The sequence below is a fragment of the Xenopus tropicalis genome, chromosome 5 (genome assembly GCF_000004195.4).
Source record: "Xenopus tropicalis strain Nigerian chromosome 5, UCB_Xtro_10.0, whole genome shotgun sequence".
In the NCBI taxonomy this organism is placed as follows: Eukaryota; Metazoa; Chordata; class Amphibia; order Anura; family Pipidae; genus Xenopus; species Xenopus tropicalis.
The window spans coordinates 127,754,807-127,781,050 of NC_030681.2; the positions used below are offsets into that span (position 1 = coordinate 127,754,807).

Consider the following 26,244-nt stretch of genomic DNA (forward strand, 5'->3'; position numbering starts at 1 on the left):
TAATCTGAGCTACCAGCAGCTAGAACTGCAACACAGAAGCTACTGAGACCAAGCTAAAATGGCAGCTGCTATCTTTAACAAACAGAAGGAGCTTCTAGGGTTGTTTACTCAGGTATGGCAAAGCTTTCTTTAGAATAATTATAGCGTTCTACCTTGCACCAAATGCCAAAATGACTTTCCTTCTCATTTAACAGTGTTTAGATGGCTTACTTTTACTTTTGGATTTGTCACAGTTTACGTATTAAAAATAAATGGCAAAAAAAAATTGAGTTTCAGTGCAAAAATTTTTCAACCATTTGTATACTTTTATAAATTTTATTAAATAAAGTCTTAATATCCTATTAGTACATTGACCCAGTGCCTATGCAATACCCTCAACATGATCAGAACCCTTTACTTCCCCAGCTTCTCTTGCCCATACAGTCAGTTGCAGTGCTGCTTTACATATCACAGATCCAGTAGCCCTTGCAGCACAATCCCTTTGGAGTATGGACAGACTGGCCCTTAACTACCCCACAAGACAGAATATTTGTATTAGGCTATTCTCTAACTATCGTATTGGGGTTAAGAGTGGATATCATAGAACAATCTGGGCCAAATTCAATTCAAATTTAGCTTTAACTTGTAACCAAAGGACTGTTGCCTAAAACTTATTGGGCCTATCATACAGAGGGGTGGGAGCAACTGCATGAGAGCAAAAGGCTAACAAATTACTGTCTGTAGACCCCCCATGCACTAAAGAGTTGCTTAGCATTTTTAAGGCTGCTACTGCACTTTTTGCCCTGTGTTTGGTGCTCCCCATTACATAGTTACATAGTTACATAGTTACATAGGGTTGAAAAAAGACCATTGTCCATCAAGTTCAACCCATCCGAGTAAACCCAGCACACAACCTATACTAACCAATCTATACACTCACATACATAAACTATATATATACAACCAGTAATACTAACTGTAGATATTAGTATCACAATAGCCTTGGATATTCTGCTTGTTCAAAAACTCATCCAGGCCCCTCTTAAAGGCATTAACAGAGTCTGCCATTACCACATCACTAGGAAGGGCATTCCACAGCCTCACTGCCCTCACCGTGAAAAACCACCTACGCTGCTTCAAATGGAAGCTCTGTTCCTCTAATCTATAGGGGTGACCTCTGGTGCGCTGATTGTTTTTATGGGAAAAAAGAACATCCCCCAACTGCCTATAATCCCCTCTAATGTACTTGTACAGAGTAATCATGTCCCCTCGCAAGCGCCTCTTTTCCAGAGAAAACAACCCCAACCTCGACAGTCTAACCTCATAGCTTAAATCTTCCATCCCCTTTACCAGTTTAGTTGCACGTCTCTGCACTCTCTCCAGCTCATTAATATCCTTCTTAAGGACTGGAGCCCAAAACTGCACTGCATACTCAAGGTGAGGCCTTACCAGGGACCTATAAAGCGGCAAAAATATGTTCTCATCCCTTGAGTCAATGCCCTTTTTTATACAAGACAGCACTTTATTTGCTGTAGTAGCCACAGAATGACACTGCCTGGAATTAGACAACTTGTGATCTACAAAAACCCCTAGATCCTTCTCCATTAAGGATGCCCCCAACACACTACCATTCAGTAGATAGTTTGCGTTTATATTATTCCTACCAAAGTGCATAACTTTGCACTTGTCAACATTGAACCTCATTTTCCAGTTTGCTGCCCAGTTTTCCAATTTTGTCAAATCGCTCTGCAAAGCGGCAGCATCCTGCATGGAACTTATAGTTTTGCACAATTTAGTGTCATCAGCAAAAATAGAAACAGTACTCTCTATGCCCACCTCCAGGTCATTAATAAACAAGTTAAAAAGCAAAGGACCAAGGACTGACCCCTGCGGTACTCCACTAACCACACTGGCCCAATTAGAAAATGTTCCATTTACCACCACTCTTTGTAATCTATCCTTCAGCCAGTTTTCTATCCAATTACAAATATTATGTTCTAGGCCAATATTCCTCAATTTGATCATTAACCTTCTGTGAGGTACTGTATCAAACGCTTTAGCAAAATCTAAGTAGATGACATCAACTGCCATTCCAGCATCAAGGTTCCTGCTCTCCCCATCTTGCATGATCTACATGATGCCCAAACTAGGGGCAATCTAGAATATTAGTGTACATATGCTGTAGGTTGCATGGAAATTCTACCACTCAGTTGAGTTAATGAAGCTACTCAGATGAGTTGTAAAATGTTTTCAAAATACAGGTATAGGAACTGTTTACCCACCATGCACTGGGGTTTTTCCAGATAAGGAGTCTTTCCATACCTTAAGTCTACTAAAAAATAATTTAAACAAAAAATAAACCCAGTAGGGATGGTTTTGCCACCAATAAGGATTATTTATATCTTAGTTGGGATCAAGTACAGGTACTGTTTTATTATTACAGAGAAAAAGGGAATCATTTTTTAAAAATTGAATTATTTAATTAAAATGGAGTCTATGGGACATGGCCCACCTGCAATTCAGAGCCTTCTGGAAAATGAGTTTCCGGATAATGGATCCCATACCTGTAGTCAAAAAGTCCAGTTGCTTTAGACTTATTCCTACCAGATATTATATATCGTGACCTGGATAGATGAAAATCTTCATAGGCGTAAATAAAATATTTTCCTTTGTTATATGCTGAGCTTTACATTGTACTTTGGCAGCATTTTAAATATTCCAATAAAGGAGCCAGAAGTGAAATGAACTTGGTGACTTTGTCAGTGCTATCACTTAACCAAGCCACTGCTAGTCCTAGTCATGAATACTAGTAAGTAACCAATGAAAGGATCTGTCAAAAGGGAAAGAGCAGGATTTTATGCTTCACTTCCTACGAAAAGGAGAAAATGATCACTGCTAGCGTATGGAAAATTACATGTCAGAAACAGTCAAGAGCCCAAACCAGCTCAGTCCTATGAAACATCCAATCAGTTTATAAAATGAGGTTAGTCTGGGATTTCATGGCTGTTAACCAGACTAAAAGCCACAGAAGAGGGAGCTAGGGAAGATGGGGTGAAAAGTGGTCTTGGAATTCAAAGATTTTCATTAAAAGCTTTAGGACAGAAGGAAAGTGTCGGGGAGATAATAAATGAATAATAGAGCGAGCAGTGGGGTGCAGAGACATATGGTCATAGAACTAAATGTAGGGAAAAATAAACCTGATATCTGTTGCATCAGATTTCCAGGGCCTTATTTGTCTTGGTCATTGGCACATTCACACTGTAAAATTAATGGTAGAGATGAATCAATGTGCATCCTGCTAATGCTGTATCTGAAGCTATTCATCCATGCAATATATATATATATATATATATATATATATATATAGTGAATAATGTACCCTGTATTGTAAAATATAAGGATATTATAAGTCACCAAAGAGTTCCATGACCAGGTCCAAGGCGAAGACCATGTGCTTTTATACAGATCATGGAATTCTAAGGTAATTTCTAATATCCTTAAATTCTTCACAGGGCGGTATTTTATTTATTATAATACACACGTTACAGTGAATCACAGAAATTACATCACTAAGCACCATTTATAAGAATATGTATATATTTGCTTTGAATGTAAAAAGCATGCATTTCACTTAGCGCAATCAGTTGTGGCTATTGATGCAACCTGTAAAGGGAACCGTGCCAATGCAGTGGTAATTCCAGTGGTAATTTCATCAAATGTGTCTCTTAAATAGACCTTATTGGCTTTCATATACTATAAGATACCTCTGAATCCAGGATTCAATGCGGGATTCAGCCAAATCCAAGCACCTTTTTCAAATTTGGGAATCAACCAAGTTTGAAATTTAAACATGATTTCACTTTAAAACAATGGAATCCAAAAATGTTTTGTTCAAAATGGATATTTTTTTGGTGAAGGCAGGACAAATGCAAAATGATAGATTGAGTGCATTCTTATTATACTGCATATTATATGGTATGTCAGACAACCATCCCACTACACTGAAAAAGCTGGGCAGCTCTGGGTTAATTAACCAACAGGTTAATTCCAATGGTGACATTACACATCTCTGTTCCAGAGAATCTTTATCTGTCTTGCCTTCAGCACTCCATGGGAATTCATAGCTTTGTGCCTCGCTGTTAATTGAAGCTTTGCAGGACTCCCGCTCACCTCGGAGCTCTCACACTGTGCTGGGAAAGCTACTGACACTGCAGCATTTCCATTGCAATTGGGCTGCTCTGGGTATTCAGATTGGTGGGAGGTGGAAGTGGACTCTCCTCTACAGAGAACATCGCAGCCGCTGATATGTAATGGAGTATTGTATTGTATAAGGTATTATTAAGATCAATATTTTGTGTATCAGCCTTCTGTTTCGCATTTGGTGATTGCTATATACCTGCCTCATATATATTTTCTCTTTTTGATTATAAATAACATAACAGAGTAGAGATGGAGGTGCTGTAGGTTACATGATACCATTTATTTATATATAGCGTTTAAAAGATGAAGGGGAGTTGTTTATATGGAATTTCACTACACGCCAATGTGCTTTATACATACAAACTTTCGCTAGTTGTATTTTTACCCTAGAGAGCTAATTTATTAACATATAACAGCTCTGTGTTTTTATTTACCCACGGTGCAGAATTGTTTCTCCATATCATTCCAGTTTATCTACTCCATCAAACTAAGGGTTTGGGGCTGGAGAACCTTGGCCACTTTGTCTACATTGGTGAGGGTTTTTTTTGTGACTATATGCTCTGTTTTTAGTGGCATTTATCTTTTTTCTTATTAACAGAATTTTTGTCCCAAAATTCCAGTGTAATTGTAACATCCCCTCTAAGTAGCCATTTCAGTAAAATACAAGTATTGGCACATGTTTATTTGAAAAGATTTAGTTGCACCTGCTCAGGGGTAAGGGAAACAATGAATTGCCTTACAGAGCTGTAGAGGAAACCACATACTCACAAACCCCCTAATAATGACTTCCCTGAGGCTGAATTACATTCCCACATGTCAGATGCCTTCAGCTGTTACCAAATCCTTTCTCAAATCATATCCATAGAACTGGATGCTACACCAATAAAACATACATGATCTCTGCCCAATACGTTCTGTTCTATACCCCCTGGCTGCAAAGGGCAAAGGGCAGCAGATTTGCTGGTAATAGAGGTCCTACATAGTCAGTCAAAAAGGGGCTAAAGTTAATGGGATACAGCCCCTAGATTAAAGGGCATAACTGCAATCCATATCAAAATAGTATCCCAAACTTAATAAACAGTCTTTACTTAGAAAAATTTACATTTTTATTCAAAATATCCATATTAATATACAAACCCCACAGAATGCCACTTTATGTGTTTTGTATCCTTCCAGTACTTAGTCATAGGCAGTTGTATCCCCACAGGTTCCAAAACACTCTTTTAACCACATGGTTACCCCCCCATCAATAAAAAAACATTAAGTAAAGGGAGACACCCCTCCCCTCAATTTGAAACATAGTATTATACAAACACATTACCAGGGTTCAGGGTCGGACTGGGCCACCGGGGCCAACTATAGCCGGAGCCCACCGGGATTTTTCCCGGTGTCCCGGCGGCCCAGTCTGACCCTGCCAGGGTTCTGTTTCATTTAAACAAATTAATGAACTAGCCAGCTAAGGTACTGGCTACTCCCACCCTCCCCTGAAGGTAAGGCAAGTTTTTTTTCCCTTACCCTTCTGATCTGGATTCAGATGGTGATGTCACTTTCAGTTGGGCAGCGGGTGTGGGTAGGGGGGACATAGTGGGTGGCAGGGGGTCTGGGTGGGCATGGAATAGTAGTAAACTTTCATCACACAAATATGAATACGTAGCCTGCCATGCTAGATAGTCCATATCTGTGTAATCCCCTGCCATGTTTTACTATGAAGCTATCCTATGCCTCAAAATCTCTTTGTGAAAGAAGAAAGCACAGTTCCTCCCACCTCCTCACTGCCATAATGAATACAAATCAGCGCTTCGGACACTACTGGCTTAAATCTCCTGGTGAGAGCGTGACTCTAATGTATACGAACTCATTGTATATACATGAAGCTTTCATTACCTTGGTAATTTAAAGGCCTGAAACCTCAAAAATGGAAAAGGGGGAACAGAGCAAGTAAGTACAATCATAGGGGAAAATGAGCAGTAAATTACTTTATAACACCCAAGAAGTCTTCTGTGACACTTGGTACATTCCATGTAACATCTTGTCATGAAGCAACACTTGCTATTATCCTAATATCTAGAGATGAGAGATGGCTCCAAAAGAGCCTGGAAAATAATCTCCATGCCATGAAAAAAATTTAAGGAACAGGAAGTCTTAAAGATGGAGGTTTTGTTGTCTGCTTTAAAAATCTTTTCCATGAAAACAACTACTTCCCATTCTGTGCCCCGTGCTGCACTGTAGTGTTATGAAGTTGCCAGAAAAAGAAAATTGCCTTTACTGATTGATACTGATGGCAAGTGGTTGCAGTGTCGGACTGGCCCACAGGGATACCAGGAATATTCCCGGTGGGCTCAGGTGTCAGTGGGCCCTTCTGCTTCTAGCCATTTGGCCTAATTCATGATCATTACTTATTTTTCCATAGAAACAAAGTGACTAAATATATAGAAGAATAGATTATAGCATGTAAAGATAAAAAAGAAGGAAAATAGAGACTAAGTAAGAAGTGGATGAAAAATAGTTTGGGGAGTGGGCTCATGGTGTAAGGTTTTCTGGTGGGCCCCTGGCTTCCCAGTCCGACACTGAGTGGTTGTTTGTGGAGCACAGCACTTTAATCGCTGAGAGTATAGTGATTGGGATATTCCATGAGAATGTTATTTGAAATAGAGTCAGAAATCTACCCTTTGAGATTAATTTGAGATTTTTTTTGGAACATATTGGGGAACTTACACCTTTTTCCCCGAAACAAATTAAAGGGTGTATATGGTCTGTTATACAATCAGGGTCAGACTGGGGGGGCCCGCACCCCCCAAGGTGCCCCCTTCCCACATCCTCCCCTGAGCGTGCATAAGTGAAACGCGTCAGGGAAGGACACTGGCAGCCGCGGAAGCAGCAACAGGCATCAGGTCTGAGCCACTGGGGCCCACCAGGTGTCCCGGCTGTATACAATTGATTTATTACATAATTCCTTGGTCTTTCAGACTGTGTACTTTAACACAAAAAGCTTCAGTTTCTGAATAAGGATGATTTATTAACAAAGAAATTTGAATTTATGACCAGCAAACCCTGTTTTGTTGTTCTATAACCAACAGAATGGATTCACTACCTCACTGTTTTGCACCATAAAACTCATCTGCATATAAACAAGGAATATCCACAACTGATGAGAGGTTAATATCTCTGGAGGCTTCTGTGTTAATTATATTGTTTGAGGGATCACATTTAGAATTCACTGCCATACAGTCGAAGGTGTTTTCCAGTGTCTATATCATGTAACCAAAGAGAGATCTCCCTTATTCCAATCTAAGGTTTCTGAACCTCATCCATCAGGGAAATTCAGCTCAGAATTACTAATGAGAGAATATGAAAAGTGAGTTAGACCAATCCTCACTCACTGCTGTCATCTTATTGTAAACAAAGAAGATCTTTATTACTGGATCTACCCAGTAGACACTTAAAGCAGTTACTCCAAACAAAGGCTGTAGAATATTTACTTCTGTTGCATCTAAGTGGGCATTATACTCAGGGGCGGACTGGGGGTGCAGGGGCTGCCGGGGGACCGGTAACAGGGATCCCGTCTGGGCCGCTGTGGCTCACCGGATCAATCTGACCCTGATTATACTCTATAGTGAATATATATTTTCCCTATTTATTTAATTAAGAAATATCTGTGTTTTATTTTGTAACATCTTGCGCATAACAGAGTGCTTCTCAGTGGCCTGCTGATTTGTTTTGATTGTGCTCATTTGAACCAGAGAGTATAATGTGAATTTCAGTTGTCCTGTTAATAACAAAAACCAAACATGTTTCATAATTAAAATGAAAAAATATGTTCAGCACAAACCCTATTCATTACACTAGGTGGGGTATACTGCTCCACAGTCTGCAGCCCACAGCTCTGCTTTAATTATTTTCTACACCCAGAATCAATCGCTGGGTACTTTGTCCTGGCCTATTGGGTATAAAAAATTTCTAGTAATAGTGAGGGTCAATGCAAATGCACTGGGAAAAAGAATACATCTTCTTTATTCAAACAGGCCCTATGGTCTTGGGTCCTAATTTACTGTTGGGATGGGAAGATGTTACCCTCTCCTGTGTTAAAGTATTTTCTAGGCAGTTCAGTAACTAGCCAGTAGATAGCACTCGGTACTTTGGATCCCGAAGGGGGTTGATGGTTCTCAGAGCCTGGGTGGAGGTGAGGTAGGCCCAGTAGGTGAAGATGGTGTGAGAATAGTTCTGTAATAGCTCACTCCAGAAGTCAGGATCAGGTTAGCTAATGAGCAGCCTGAGGCTCCGCCAAAGAGAATTAGAAGGATTATAGTCCTGGATGCACCACCAGCAGATGTACAGACTTAAAGGAGAACCATATGCCCGGGCGCAAAAAGCACCCTTGACTATCATTGCCTAGACCCCCCTCACCTCTCCCTTACTGCATAGTTTTTAAGCTTACACTCTGTCCCTATCGGTAACCACTAGCTAAAAATGCAGAGAAGCACAGCCGACATCTTCTTACCAACTGAAGACACTTCAAGTCTCACTGCCGACACCTAACCTGCTTGTGCATGTGCAGTTGAAGCAGATTTCCGTTGGTAAGAAGATGTCGGCCGTCGGGTACGCGTCGGCGCTTCTCTGCATTTTTAGCTAGCGGTTAGCGATATGAAAAGAGTGTAAGCTTAAAAACTATGCCAATAAGGGAGAGGTGAAGGGGGGTCTAGGCAATGATAGTTAAGGGTGCTTTTTGTGCCCGGGGGTATAGTTCTCCTTTAAGATGGCCATACACAGTAAGATCCACTCATTTGGCGAGGTCTTCTCCCAATCAGCCCTAGGGCCAAACAATAGAATTAAAATGTTGGGCATAGGCGCTGTTAGATCGGGGACCACATCAAAGAGCCGGTGCAGTCCCCGATCCAATGGAAAATGAAACCTGACCGATTGAGATCTGCCTAATTTTAGACCGAGGCGTGCCCATACACGAGCAGATAAGTTTCTTGGGGTCTAAAGGAGCCGAAACACCAGCTAAAATCTGCCTGGGTATGGCCATCTTTAGAGATTACTGTAGTTCACCTAGGTCCCACTTGGAGGGTCAGAAATTTGGGATTGGATACTTCCAAGTTGACTCAATTCACACATTGATTATTGACCCCTGATGGGCAAATGTTCCTGGTAAACTTTGTATGTCAGTAACTGCTGAGTATTTCTACGGTATGCTGCCCTTCAAGAGATTTGTGCTACATTTTGTAAATAAAGAGTTTTAATTGGTTGTTTAAGAACCACTGGTGCCAAATTTATTTGCTCAATTTATTTGCAGTTCTGTGATGCCCTTCCTTCAACAATATGCTAGGGCCAAGTACCTAGGTATAAAAAGTCACATGATTTATTGATTTGTGTGATAAACAGATAGGATCAAAGCACCTCCACTTAACACCTAATCACCTTACAACTATATAAAAACTAACTAAGCTATTTGCATCCTAATATAAATGTATGTACTAAATAACACCATTCTTTATAATTTTCCATTATAACAGTGAAAAAATGCATAGTATTTCCCACAATAACACAGAGCAGGATGAAATACTGTATGAAGATCTGGTTTTCACGCAGGTAGTTTGCAACTTTTAGTCCCATTCACTGCTCTTTTGCAGTTGAAGCTAAATCCTTATCTTGTATTAAAGTGCATTACATCCATCAGAAGGTATTTTAGCTGTGCATACTATGATATTAAAGCTGAAAAACTCTACCCATAGGTGAAAAGTGTCTGTAATTCTTATCTAGCTGGCAGATGTTACTCTGTGCTACAGTATATACTTATTGAATCCTGCATTATGTGTGTAAGAGAATAGGGAGTGGTGACACCAACAGTGCTCTGGATTGGAATCGGATGAAAAAACATGCAATAAATAACAGGCTACAGAGAATGGATTTAGTGACTATATATGGAGAAAAATAGGAAAGCAGCAAGGAAGAAACTAAATATGGGGGCAATGTTTCAAAAGTCTTGTTCAGTCTTGCAGACACATGCTATATATGAATTATTAATGTGCACAGGTGAGAGCAATAGCTGGTAGAAAAGTATAGGGACACTGAGAAAATTGGCTTAAGGTTAAAGGCTACAAGGCAATGCATTGCTGTCCTATCATCAGCTTCCCCTAACCTCTTCCTACATCTAGCACTATGAAGAAATAACAGGCCAGGCAATGATATAATCATTTAAAGGAAGATTAAGTGGGCAAGTAATGCTGAAAGGATCTTCGGGTTAATAGCAATTTATGTCCTCCGAACATTCGCAGGACTCTTGGAACTAAACAGTCCTCTAAGAATTCACTGCAGAGCAAACCTTTGTGTAGGAAATGAGAACAGACATTACAGTAAAGGGATTCTGTCATGATTTTTATGATATACTTTTTATTTCCAAATTACACTGTTTACAATGCAAATAAATCACTTTAGCATTTAAAATGTTATTCTTGAACCAACAAATGTATATTTTAGCTGTAATATTGGTGTGTAGGCGCCATCTCAGTGCATTGTGCCTGAGTCTGAGCTTTCAGAAGGAGCCAGCGCTACACATTAGAACTGCTTTCAGGTAACCAATTGTTTCTCCTACTCCCATGTAACTGGAGGAGTCCCAAGCCGGACTTGGATTTCTTACTATTGAGTGCTATTCTGATACCTACTGGGAGCTGCTATCTTCCTCCCTTCCCATTGTTCTGCTGATCGGCTGCTGGGAGGGGGGGATATCACTCCAACTTGCAGCGCAGCAGTAAAGTGTGACTGAAGTATAGCAGAGCACAGGTCACATGGCTGTGGTACCCCGTGAAATGAAGAATATGGCTAGCCCCATGTGAAATTACAAAATTAAATACAATATTGTTTTCCGATGACAGTATTCCTTTAAGGTCATAAGAGTAGCAAAGACTTTTGTTTTTATATGTGTACCTGATAACAGCACAACATGGTCACATTTATTTGAAAATCCTCATAGTGCTTGTATCCTTATTATTATAGTTATTATATAGCACTAGCAATGCATTCCTTCAACTAGAGTCAATACTCTGTGACTTACTCACATGCTGTGTTTATGAGGAATATGCCGACTTACATGACATGATTTCTCTGAAATATATCACAGAGAGGCTAATTTATTAAGCCTAGGTCATTCTAACCTTTAACCTTTCACTTAATTATTCTAAAAAATATTATTTTGGTTTTTCAACTTATCATCTACAGTCCCTTATCATCATAACATCCCCTGATGTTATGATATTCCTATTTTCACTTTTACAGTAGGAAAATTATTTTTGTTATTTACAGTGTGTTGCCAGTGACTTACCTGCTTGTTGAGGAAGATGTAGATAATGGGGTTATACACGGTACTGCTCTTTGCCAGCACGGAGGGGATGATGCTAGCAGAGGGGGAAATGATGCCCGGCTTTCCGAATGTTGCAACCAATGCCATGACCCCATAGGGCAGCCAGCAGAGCAGGAAGCAAACAACCATCACGATGACCATGATAAGTACTCTCTGCTCCCGAGCACGGGAACTGCTTTTACTTACCCCACTGACCTGGGAATTACAGAAGAAAAGTGCATATCAGAGAACTGCATCAATAGCATCATATTATTCCAACTTGAGAGCAAATGCATAAATATGCATAAATATAGATTATTGTGGCATGATGGAAGCATTTCTATTATGTGTTAGACAGACATGCCCGATAATATGTAGTGGGAAGTTTATGTCACTCTAAATATTCTTGTAACTCACTGGGGAACAGACCATGCTTTATAGATGCACCAATACCACGTCTCCATGCTAAGATAGCAGCTATTCATGCTTCTTTCCCAAGAGTGCATGATGGTACACCTACATGTGAAAAAGACTGCCAGCAGATTCCAGTCTGATAATAAAGTTAAATGAACCATGTGGCTAAAACGATGTTGCTCATTGATCAAACATCACTACGGTACCCCATCATGTTGGCTCATCTGCCATATTTTAAAGCACAGATCACCATGCCATGTCCCCAAGTATCCAGGGGAAAAAGTGTTCTCACTATAGCTCACCTTCTCTTCTTTATAGCCATGTCCTGTGTATACTTCTTTTGAATGTCCAAGCATACTACAAGCCACTAAATGATACTAGCTGTACTTCTTATAAAACATTTCCTAAAAACTAGGGATGCACCAAACCCAGTTTTTTGGGTTTGGCCAAACCCCCAAGCCCACCCTGATGGATTCGGCCAAATACCGAACTAAAATCGCCACGTGGCAAAAAATGTTTTTTACTCCTAACATTTAACCCTTCCGAATGCTTATTTGAAAATGCGAATTTATGCTAATTAGGATTCAGATTTGGTTTGGCCAGGACCGTGGATTCGGCCAAAACTGAACCCTGCCCAAAAAGGCCGAATCCTGGACGAATACCGAACCAAATCCTGGATTTGGTGCATCCCTACTAAAAACGATAAAAAGCCAAAGCTGCAGAATTTAGCACATTGTAATAAACGTTAAGCTGGTACTAGACTAGAAGATTCTGGTCACCAAACAAGTGAATTTGTGGACAATTGCAAAGTGCAGTTCTGAACACAATTTGCCACAATGTAGTGTTTTTCCCAGAAATTCCAGCGTAATTGTGAGGAAGTGTAACTGTGCCTGATTTGCCAAAAAGTGCACAACTTTACTGTACATTTTGATGAATCGAATGCAATTGTTCTAAAATAATTGCATCACTTCTGGTGCTTGGCATCAAAGTGACATCTGAGCATGATTCTTTAGGCAACCATGGACCTTGTGTTTTCCTCCAGTGCTTTCAATTGGTAGATCAAAGTCTGGTTTATTTACAAACCAAAGATATTCGGTTGACCAATGAAAATGCACAGCCATTGGATCAGTTTGGTGCATTTTGGCCACTTGCTGTATGTGTGTCACTAAAATACACTACTTCACAGCCACTGATGCTGCAGGATAATTGGCCAGGAATGGTGACAAGCATTACATGTAAATTAATTTAAGGTATTTTCATTGCTGATCTAGTTGTGTGGCCAAGACAGGAAAAGATCTGCTTGGTTAGATGATTTTTTTCTATGGTGTGACTGCACCCAGTAACCAGTGCGATCATCTGCCCATCAAATTGTTTAGCAATTCAAGTACAATGACTCCTGGATGTATTTCATTTTCAGTGCTGTATGGACAATAACAAACTGGCCAACAACACTGGCCATGAATAGCTTGATTGACAAATAATATACATTTATTTAAAAACAATAGAATGACCTTAGATTTAAAGTTCAATCCTACTCTAGACTCTATTTCTACTGATCCACGGGGGAGGAGATAAATAAGTATTCCATATTATATATAGAATAAAGCATTTCTTTGATGAGGTTTCTTTCCACCCCCTTCTGCACTAAACACTGGAATCACTAGGGTTTCCGCAGACCACAGGTTATGGGATGTTCTTTCTGTTATTTAAGTAGCTCAGATATCCAGACCTCTGTCAGTAGGGGTTTTTTCAATTTTCTTGTTATTTAGCGTTCTGCTTAGATACTAGTATTGATAAACTGTCTATAAATACACTGCAGTCAGGGAATCCATTCTGCTTTAAGGGCTGCTTATTGTTGCACCATTGAACTATGCAGTAAAATACTACTAAACATAAAAATACAAACAGATATATATATATATACATGCTACAGATGTAACAAAAATTATCCTTAAGAGAAATCTGTTCCAGAGAGTTATCGCTGCAGTACTGTTGCTAGGCTACATTCTAAGGTGTTATTAGTTAGACATTGATCAGAATAACCTTGGTTCCTTTAGGGTAATAGTGATTACTGTTGTTGATAAAGTGGAAAGCACCAATAAATCGAAATAAATATTTCTGGGAAAATACAGTTCAACACTAAGCCACCTTTATAACTGTATTTTAAAGGAAATGATGGCATTGGGCTGCAGTTTACTTTATGCTGAAGTGAAGGGGTTGATGTGTTAATAGAGGAGTGAGCATGAAAAAGCAATTTCATTAAGTGACTGACAGGGGAAGTTTCTTTAGAAGAAGTTAAAGATCATAATGGAGCTGTAAAAAGCAGGCTGCAAAATGTGATCTGGAAGGGTAAATCTGAAATCCAACAGCATGGCACTCCTGCTGGAAAGGGGAATGTTGATCCTGTTGCTAGCTAAACCCAGTCTAAAGAGGCTTTTGTCATAAACCCTGTGTCTTGTTTAATCGTCACTATCGCTGTAATGATAATACATCCTCTTACTGCTTATACAACAGCTTAGTATTAGAGCTATAAGCACATGTATTTGTGCCTTCTAAGACACAACTGCCTTTTATGGTTTAGATTGTATTACTCAATTAAACTACGTTCATTGCAAATATTTCATTCTACTATTTAAAACTGTTATTCTTGAACCCATAAATGTATTTTTTAGTTGCAATATTGGTGTGTAGGCAATCTTAGTGCATTGTGCCTGAGTTTGAGCTTTCATAAAGAGCCAGCGCTACACATTAGAACTGCTTTCACAGTATTGTTTCTCTTACTCAGTGTAACTGGAGGAGTCATGGGCAGACTTGGGTGTTTTTATTACTGAGCGCTATTGTAATATCTACCACTAGATGGAGCAAGAATGTATATTTAACAATGCAGGTGTCGGTGAGCTGTTGTTACCTTCCTATTGTTCTGCTGATCGGCTGCTGGGGGGAAAAGAGAGGGGGGTGATATCACTTCAACTTGCAGTGCAGCAGTATAGAAAGGCTAAAGTTTAATAAGTACAAGTCACATGGCTATGGGAACCTGGGAAACTAAGATTATGGCTAGCCCTACGTCAAATTTCCAAATTAAATATAAACATATCTCATTGCCTTTATTAACTATTAAATTATGCATTTTGCAAAAAATTTTTCCCATGACAGCATTCTTTAAGGGGGCGGTCTTTATCGCTCCTATCCTGCCATCAGTATCCATTTTAACATAATCTGGCCCACACACACGTAAAGGTCAGTTCATCAGTTTTCCAGTTTAAGTTTCCTGCATCACAGTTATCATCACTTTAAGTCAAAGAGTCACAAACAAAAACCACATTGTCTCATTCATTTTCAATGAGTTAGTAAAGCTCTGTCTGTAAAAATTAAATTGACTGAATGTTGTAAATACATCTGCCAATGACTTCTATAGAAATTGACAGCGTTTATCTGACAAATTAGCTTGAAATAAAAAAACTTTAAGATTGCATTTTTAACATTTTGGGGATGATTCATTAAAACATGAGTTCGGCCAAATGGGAAAAATTCGAATTGGATATGATAATTTCTGAAGATCGCAAATATCACAAAATTCTTACGAAAAAATCATATTAGTCACGATAGTATCGTATTGGCGATCCGAAAGTCACGAAATTTTCATACCAAACGATTGTAAACAGCGGCAGAACCTTTCCAAAATTTCTTAATCTGTTCCGTTTTGCTTCACCGAAAAATTTGCGAATCTTTCAAAAGATCCGCGAAACGGCGAAAATGTCGTGCGACAAAAAAAATTGTCGCCCGCGGCTATTATTTTGTCGCGCGGCTATTGTTTCGTCGCCCGCGGCTATTGTTTCGTCGCGCGGCTATTCTTTTGACGCCCGCGACCATTCTTTTTTGACGCTGGCGACAATTTTTGGATGTGCGGCGAATTTTTTGATCCGTTTCGCCAAACAATCCGGCAATGGCGAAACACGGAAATTCGCCGCGAATCCATGCCTGGCGAAACATTTCGCCCATCACTAATTGGCACAGATTGAGTTATCATAGCAAGATTACATTTTTATTATTAAACGTGATGTTGAATTTTAATAAATTTGCTCTGTATCATGTATCAAATAATACACTGGAAAAATTTTATATTGGGGGCAATGGCACTGGCCTTCTGCAGCAAACTAGTGGCATATAGTGACAAGCTAATTTTTTCGCCAGACAAATCCATGCCTGCCGAAACTTTTCATAGCAGTAACTTTTTGAATAAACTATATGAATAACGATACGGACAAATAAATGCAAAATCAAACATTATCTTCTATTGCATTGTAGTGTATAGGGCCCAAGGTGTAAGGTGTGTTATATTAATAATTGAAATGCACAATAAGGCAGGCTAATATTTCTAATGGTGTGCATCTGTTAATCAGCTCTTCAACCCCGGTTCATATTTTTTAACCTGCTAGCAATGTGACATTGTTCTGCAAATACTTTTAATCAATATAGTTTTATGCAAGTGCATTTCTAATAAAGGAGAAGGAAAGTCATTTTGGCATTTTACTGTCAATAGATTAGCCACAATAAATATATTTATTCTGCAGAAAACTTTATCATACCTGAGTAAACAGCCCTAGAAGCTTTCTCTGATTGAAGCTGCCATTTTAGCTTGGTGTTCATAGCTTCCTGTTTGCAGTCTAGCCATTATAGCTGAGATTACACATTCCTAAGAATAGGTGGAGTGAGTTTTATGAATTCTTAAGGGACGGGAGAGCAGGAGAGAACTGCGCAGACTCTGGCCCCCGGAATGAAGGATATTTCTGAGAGAGGAAGTCAGATACCCTAAGAACATGTTTACAAAGAAGGAGACAGAAAATCCTGTGTTTCTTTTGATAGAGGACCCAGTGCAGCGTTTCTGTGAGTGCTTATGGCTGTATTTACCTTTCTGAGCTTACTTAGTTTTTACCTTTCCTTCTTCTTTATAATGAGGGTGTAATTTGCATCTGCATCATGTGGCCTTTTGTGTATTCACATGCCTCATCCAAAATATCGTACAATTTACTTTTTTGATGGGTACTGCGAGTCTTTTTGTAAACTGTATAGTCTGTCTGGGTCTCTAGGGCAGTCTGGATTTTAAAGTACCTGTGAGAGACTTGGAGACTGCACGCTTGCTCCTTCATCTGGGCTGAAGGACCATCCTCTCTGTCAGTAATAACCACTTCTCTAAGTCACTTCAGACAATGTCTTTCTGTTTACTACTCACTCGATGGGTGTGGATAATGATACATTTCTAGAATTAACACAGTTCTGGAGTTTTATCCTTCCATATTCATTAGAGCATTAGAGTCAGATGTCCCTGTTCTAGATATTCTTTTCTTTCCAATCCAAGCTAAACTTATAGGAAAAGTTAAAGGGATATTGTCATGATTTTTATGGTATACTTTTCATTTCTAAATTACACTGTTTATATAACAAATAATTCACACACACATTAGAACTGCTTTCAGGTAACCTATTGTTTCTCCTACTCCCATGTAACTGGAGGAGTCCCAAGCCGGACTTGGATTTCTTACTATGTTTCTGTATTTTACATTATTTTTTGTGGTCCCACCAATTTATAATGCATTTCAATTAGAGCTTTTCCCTGACTTTTCGTAATGTTTCCCTGCAATAAACATCAAATTTTTATCCTGGTGTTCCCAAAAATGGCAGTTTGTCCTCTGTGAATGTTATTATTAGAAAAATTAAATGGTTTCAAATACTAACCAGGTGCCTATATTGTCAGTCCAGTTAGCCTGCCTCTCATACAGTCATGCACAAATCACTTGTTTCTTTGGGTTGTGCATCTGAAAGGTTCCTTTGTCACAAATAATCCTTCAGAAATACTGTGTGCAAAACAGATATCTTACAAACATAAATGATAAACTTTGTACTTAGATTAAAATAAAATTATATTGACCAATTATGAATTTATCAAGCAATGGCGTTTTATTCTGAGTATAATAAAGGTGCTCAAGTACCGCAACTGAGACATGCTTATTTTTATACTTGTTTTTACATTTAACTCTACATTTTTGGTCACCAGAAGATAATTGTTCCATTAGAGACTTTGGATGAGGTTTCCTTATTATTGCAACCATGACTGCAAATGAATATATGCCAACTGGCAGTTCATAAGGCCCCCTGTGAATCATAACATATTCTCATCAGTTTTAAGCAAATGCACCAAAAGTCATTGAAAACCCAGTTGGCTTATATAGAAAAAGTGCATAATCACTAATTAAACTTACAAAAATACTGATAATAGGTAAGTGAAGAGGTATATTCACTATATATATCTAGAGAGAGAGAGAGAGAGAGAGAGAGAGAGAAGGGATCCTCTTTACTCACCCATTATAAATAAATATAGGACATTAAGGGCATATTAATCAAAATGTAAGTTTAGAGCTTAATACATAAAAGCTCTCCCATATTTTATTCATTCCTTTGGTATTTTTAGAAAATCCCATTGGAATGAATAGAATGTGTTTTTGTCTCTCTGTTTATGCATATATATATATATGTGTGTGTATTCCAATATAGATAGAGAGATAGACAGAGAGATAGAGAGATTTGAAGGTTCATGGACCTTTTCCTCATGAGTTCAATTGAGGTTCAAGTAAAGACAGAATGTCATTTGATTCAATTAAAAGCCATTAAATTACTAATTGTTAAAGTCTTATTCTATGGGTAATTTACGACTGAAATTGCTGTTAAGGTCTTGTTAAATTGGCTGCAGTCCTCTCTTGAAAAAAAATCCTATTTATTAAAGGTACTTTAAAGGTTTCATAGTTACATTGGGTTGAAAAAAGACCAGAGTCCATCAAGTTCAATCCTTCCAAGTAAACCCAGCATACACAAACCTATACTGACCTATCTATTCACTCACATACAGACCCATACTGACCTATCTATCCACTCACATACAGACCCATACTGACCTATCTATCCACTCACATACAGACCCACACTGACCTATCCACTCACATACAGACCCACACTGACCTATCTATACACTCACATACAGACCCATACTGACCTATCTATACACTCACATACAGACCCACACTGACCTATCTATCCACTCACATACAGACCCACACTGACCTATCTATCCACTCACATACAGACCCATATTGACCTATCTATCCACTCACATACAGACCCACACTGACCTATCTATCCACTCACATACAGACCCATACTGACCTATCTATCCACTCACATACAGACCCACACTGACCTATCTATCCACTCACATACAGACCCATACTGACCTATCTATCCACTCACATACAGACCCATACTGACCTATCTATCCACTCACATACAGACCCATACTGACCTATCCACTCACATACAGACCCATACTGACCTATCCACTCACATACAGACCCATACTGACCTATCTATCCACTCACATACAGACCCACACTGACCTATCTATACACTCACATACAGACCCACACTGACCTATCTATCCACTCACATACAGACCCATACTGACCTATCTATCCACTCACATACAGACCCACACTGACCTATCTATCCACTCACATACAGACCCACACTGACCTATCTATCCACTCACATACAGACCCATACTGACCTATCTATCCACTCACATACAGACCCATACTGACCTATCTATCCACTCACATACAGACCCATACTGACCTATCTATCCACTCACATACAGACCCATACTGACCTATCTATACACTCACATACAGACCCATACTGACCTATCTATCCACTCACATACAGACCCATACTGACCTATCTATCCACTCACATACAGACCCACACTGACCTATCTATACACTCACATACAGACCCACACTGACCTATCTATCCACTCACATACAGACCCATACTGACCTATCTATCCACTCACATACAGACCCACACTGACCTATCTATCCACTCACATACAGACCCACACTGACCTATCTATCCACTCACATACAGACCCATACTGACCTATCTATCCACTCACATACAGACCCATACTGACCTATCCACTCACATACAGACCCACACTGACCTATCTATCCACTCACATACAGACCCACACTGACCTATCTATCCACTCACATACAGACCCATACTGACCTATCTATCCACTCACATACAGACCCATACTGACCTATCTATCCACTCACATACAGACCCATACTGACCTATCTATACACTCACATACAGACCCATACTGACCTATCTATCCACTCACATACAGACCCATACTGACCTATCTATCCACTCACATACAGACCCACACTGACCTATCTATCCACTCACATACAGACCCATACTGACCTATCCATCCACTCACATACAGACCCATACTGACCTATCTATCCACTCACATACAGACCCATACTGACCTATCTATACACTCACATACAGACCCATACTGACCTATCTATACACTCACATACAGACCCACACTGACCTATCTATCCACTCACATACACAAACCATATATACCAACATCAATACGAACTGTAGATTTTAGTATCACAATAGCCTTGGATACTATGCTTTTTCAAGAACTCATCCAGGCCCCTCTTATAGGCATTAACAGAATCTGCCATTACAACATCACTAGGAAGAGCATTCCCCAACCTCACTGCCCTCACCGTGAAAACCCCCCTACACTGCTTCAAATGAAAGTTCTGTTACTTTAATATAAAGGGGGGCCTCTGTTTTTTATGGGAAAAAAGAACACCCTTAATCTGCCTATAATCCCCTCTAATGAGTAATCACGTACCCTCCCGAGCCATCTTTTTTCCAGAGAAAACAACCCCAACCCTGACAGTCTAACCTTCCATCCCCTTTACCAGTTTAATTGCAGTCTCTGCACTCTCTCCAACTCATTAAAATCCTTCTTAAGGACTGGAGCCCAAAACTGCACTGCATACTCAAGGTGAGGCCTTACCAGGGACCTATAAAGAGGCAAAATTATGTTTTCATCCCTTAAGTCAATGCCCTTTTTTATACAAGACAGCACTTTATTTGCTTTAGTAGCCACAGAATGACACTGCCTGGAATTAGACAACTTGTTTTCTACAAAGGTGCTCTGTGCACTTCAGTATAGTTGCTCTTGTTGCCGCTTGGTCCATCGCTACTCGGTTCACAGGCAGCAATTGTGTCTGATTCGCATCAAAGTAAATGTGCAAAAGCACTTATCTTAACACTCTGGCCAAACCTGTGTCAGGCTTATTGCCCCTTCGTGACAACAATTTACAGTATACTGAAATTATAGGGGTAAATGATACATTATGGGTAAAAACTATGGCAACTGGCACTTTTTATTGTCCTTTGGACAAATCATGTGTGGGTTGAGAAATCCTTGACCCACACCTGAACCTAACCTGCCCGCTCCCAACCCTAACCTTATCCAACTGGCTTCCTCCCTGTCGGGCGCGTACCTATTAATAAGAGAGCCGGAAGAGGAAGCCGGCAGTGTAAGGTGGCGGACAGAGAGGGTAATCGGAAGAGCTCAACCCGAACCCGCCCGCAACCCCCAATTGATGTGCCGGGGTCGGCCCGTGGGTATTGGGCTGGCCCACAAATCACTACTTTAGACATTAGCTATGAGGTTAGACTGTCGAGGTTGGGGTTGTTTTCTCTGGAAAAGAGGCGCTTGCGAGGGGACATGATTACTCTGTACAAGTACATTAGAGGGGATTATAGGCAGATGGGGGATGTTCTTTTTTCCCATAAAAACGATCAATGCACCAGAGGTCACCCCTTTAGATTAGAGGAACGGAGCTTCCATTTGAAGCAGTGTAGGTGGTTTTTCACGGTGAGGGCAGTGAGGTTATGGAATGCCCTTCCTAGTGATGGGGTAATGGCAGATTCTGTTAATGCCTTTAAGAGGGGCCTGGATGAGTTTTTGAACAAGCAGAATATCCAAGGCTATTGTGATACTAATATCTACAGTTAGTATTACTGGTTGTATATATATAGTTTATGTATGTGAGTGTATAGATTGGTTAGTATAGGTTGTGTGCTGGGTTTACTCGGATGGGTTGAACTTGATGGACAATGGTCTTTTTTCAACCCTATGTAACTATGTAACTATTTGCAGTTGTAAATGACCCCCACTGTCCTGTATTACTCACTTTTATTTTCTTCTAAAATACTTTAAACTACAACTACCTGAAAAGAATATTTGCGCTTGTGCATATTTTGCTGTGAGTCAGAACGCCCCACAGCTTTGATGGTACGAAAATAAATATATTTTAAATCCTTCTGATAATAAGCGCAAAATGATGTCTTTTGCATGACCTCTAGAGCAAGACTAGCAAGCGAGGGAAGGTATCACAGCTCCACATGAAAGAAAGACAGAGATCTGAGGAACGGAGTGAGAATTCTGCAAATAGACAGAAAGTGACTCACTTGGGCGCCAACATGAGGTGACTCATTCCCATAGGAAGGCTGAAGGAGACAACGTATTCATGTCAAAGAACTTTGCACTGCAGAAGGTTTCCTTCTCCTGGAATGGGATTTATATATTATGTACCTTTGTAGTATGATATGCTGTTAACTTATATTGTGTCCTCAAAGAAAAGTTAAAAGCCGTACATTTATCAGTGCATACTGAAACATTCTACTGTGTTTTCCTCATAGAACATCTGAGTTCTCTCTCAAAAGTCAGCAGTGGTGCAACTATAGATGAAGCAGACCCAGCAGCTGATGGTGGCCTGCAGCAGGGGTTCACAGGTGACCCGCCATGTTGCACGCATGCCTTGACACACATGATATGGCAGGTAACCAGTACCAGACCAGCAAAGCTACTCCACTGACATCCAGGTAACAGCAGTTTCACAATTCGGATCAGTAATGTTGCTTAAGATCTTAAAGGAGAACTAAAGCCTAACTGAAGAATTAGGGCAGAAATGTTGTACATTATGTTTTGGTTTCTGTACCAGCCCAAGGCAACCACAGATCTTAGCAGGGAAGATCTGTGCCTCCTAAGGTTCCCCAGTAGCCCCCCATCTTCTTTTCTGCTTATTCCCTGCACATGCTCTGTGCTGCTGTCACTTACCTGAGCTTAGGGACCCACTCACAATATACTGTATAAATAAAAAATATATGCCACACAATAAAAGGCTAATTAGTAATGTATTCAGATTCATATTAAATGGCAGCTCTGAAACCAATGCAATTAAGATCAGAATGTAGTAATCAGCCCCATAACATCAGCTTATATTACATTATATTATATTATGCTGGATAATTTGTGGCAATGTTTAGCCATTTTCCAAGACAGGGAGCTCCTGTGACAAGTTTGAAGTCCTGGATCATTGATGCTATTGAGATGAGATATGAGATATTGCCAGGGTCTAGTACATCAATCAATCAAATGTTTGATTTTTTTTTTTTTTGTATATTCTTTATTTTCAGTTTTGTATATATACAGTACACATCAGAACTGAACCGCTTTTTACCATGGGCATAATAAACACTTCATATATTGAGATGAGACAGATATGCTTAAATTATTTGCAATCATACATGACATTATACCAGTTTACATAATTTTCTGCTTTAACGAGATTATTTACAATAGCTTTTTAGTATTTATTATACTTAGTTAAGCTGTGACGGTGTTGTCTCCTGTTGCTGTCATTATTACCCAGTTGCTGTCTGATATGGTACTGAAGGAAAAAAGAATGGTAAGAAAAGGAGGGGGGGGTAAGAGAGAAAGGGAAATAACTTTTTCCAGAAACCAGAGAATGAAAGGGGAAGAAGAATATCCATAATATGGGAAACAGAACTTGGAAGTGCTCAGTTGCTCAGCCGCTCCGTTGTTAACCTCATATCGTTAGATGTTTGATTTTTAAACAAATCCTTCCTGTTTGTTGGTTGCTATGGGTTACAAGACTTTTTCCAAACTTTACATTACCCCTGTACATTTTGAGGGAAAGACTCCCTTTATCATGTAATACCATATTTATATCAGGTGCACTTATTTACACCCTATGCCTAATTGTCCACCCCACACCCATTAATTAATTAAGTACCTATTTCTTAAAGTGGTGTTACAACATTTAGTATTAGTAGTCCATAGAGTTAGTACATTTTCCTAGTTTGCCATGTATAGTTTATTGCTCATGCTGATTAAAGTCCAGACTTGAGGTTTATTTGTTTTTTCACAAAAAGGAGATTTGTTCAGTTTTATGGAATCAGTAATAAAGCCCTATTATAAAACCTGTAATGCATAAGATTATTCTATCTTAACCTAGAACTGGTGAAATCAATAACAGCACTCGGAAAACCAAAACATCCTAAAATGTGTATAACAATACAAAGAAATGCATATGTCAGATACAATAACTGGATTTATACAGATGACAGATATTGGGTACCTGTCATAAATGCCATTTGTGTCCTACAAGAAAATAAATCTATGTTCTACTTATAGCTTGCTTTATCTGAATCTGCTGGGAGACTGTCATGTTCATTCTTTAATCCAAGTACATGCAACACCCCATGGTCTCCAAACATTGCCAGTAATCATCATAGATAAAACTCACCTTGCCATTTGAATGAATAGGGCTTGTGCTGAACCTATGTTCTGCCTGTTCTTTTAGTTTGGAAATATCTATGGTTTTTGTTATTTCCTGCTCTAATGAGGCCTTCTAAAGAGTCCAATTGTCATCTTGATGTTAGGAAGGAATTTTTTACCCCTCTTAAGAAAGGTTTATTGTCTTCATCTGGATCAGCTAGCAGTTAGGCAGGTTTTATATAGAAGGTTGAACTTGATGGATGTGTCTTTTTTCAAGTTACTAAGTTACTATGTACTCTTCAGTCAGAAACCGAGATGGTGAATTGGGGCAGAAACCCCAACGACAGCCTAAAAATATCACTAAAACAATTTGGGTGTAAAGAGGTAAATATAACATCAACTTGTCTATACTGCAGTCTGTCTAAATCTCATTAGAAAAACTTCAGATTAAATGGTTTATTACTTAGAAAGTGCATGTTAAATAAGGTAATCATTCCTTTAATATTTAAAGGGCAAGGGTTCCTTCTCCAGTGCTTTGGAGGGGTAAGGTACCTGGATATGGGCATATATGTATACTGACTATTCTAATGTAGTATGAGAAAACCAAGCAAATGGATTGCTATGGGTTACAACACAGCCTCTATATAGTATAAAGTTCCTGAACTCTGATCCAGCATAAATCCCAGTACATATAGCAATAATAAAATATACATAGAACGCCTAGAAATAACCATGAACTCATATATTTAAACCCTGATTAGCCTTTACCAGCTCAAAGTATATTAGATATGTGCCGGGGCAAGCACGTAAAACCACATCATTTAGATTAAAATGAAAGGACAGAAGGAGCTGGGATGGAAAAATAGGGGCATTTCAAATAAAAAGCCTTACAAAGCCTTTGACCCAAGGATTATTATTACTTTTACAAAGCACCGACATATTCAGCATATTCACTATACATTATAATTAGGCTTACACCTACAACACAAAACAGCTCTTACCTTATCTCCCCACCGTTATGTTCCCTGCAAAGCCCAAACCCCATTTTTGCTTAGTAATAATCCCCCCTGCTCTCTCATGCCTTGTGGCACTGCATCTAATATTCTTTACAGCTTCGCTTTCAGAGCTGAATACCTCAAGACTCTCAGCTCCTTTAGACCTGTTATTACTTTATTAAAGAAGCAAAGGAGAAAATCAGCAAGTCAAGGGAATAAGCCTCATTTCTATGTCCGCAACCCAGGATTTTTCTTCTTCTTATCTCACTCCTATCCTGTTATTCCACATCCATGATTACTTATCTGCCATTTTTAACTTTGATTTCCCAGGGCAGCCTCTTTTTCATTACCAGCTAGAAGATAAAATACTCATGTCATCTAACTTCTGTTTGATTCTCTTATAATATCATTTTTTTCTATCTTTTGCAACTTTCTCACCATCCCCACATTCATTATGAATGAATCTGCATTTATATTTGTTGGGCTTTGGTAGGTTTTGAACTGGGAGCCTCCTGCACCCAGCAAGTTCTATGCTGATTCTGACTCGGCTGCCTGCCTTTCCTACAACATCCCTGCAGTTTAATTGGTAATTTGAGGCCAGCCTATTATAGCCTGCTGTGCCCTATTTAAGGACTTCTGCACCACATTCCTAGCCTGAGCATTAAATGGGTAGTTCACCTTTAAATTAACTTTTAGTATGTCATAGAATGGTCAGTTCTTCTACAAATGGTTTTCACTTTTGATTTTTTATAGTTTTTGAATTATTTGACTTCTTCTTCTGACTCTTTTTATCT

The 26,244-nt window shown here is 39.3% G+C and overlaps 1 protein-coding gene across 1 annotated transcript in view; it reads right to left on the reverse strand.

Annotated features, from left to right (window-relative positions):
* tmtops.2 (multiple tissue opsin, gene 2) overlaps nucleotides 1-26,244 on the reverse strand; it is a 72,924-nt gene that overhangs the window by 24,863 nt on the left and 21,817 nt on the right. Inside the window, exon 3 of the mRNA XM_002933372.5 lies at nucleotides 11,498-11,731. Within this exon, the coding sequence (XP_002933418.2) occupies nucleotides 11,498-11,731 (234 nt within the window). The remainder of the gene's footprint in view (nucleotides 1-11,497; nucleotides 11,732-26,244) is intronic.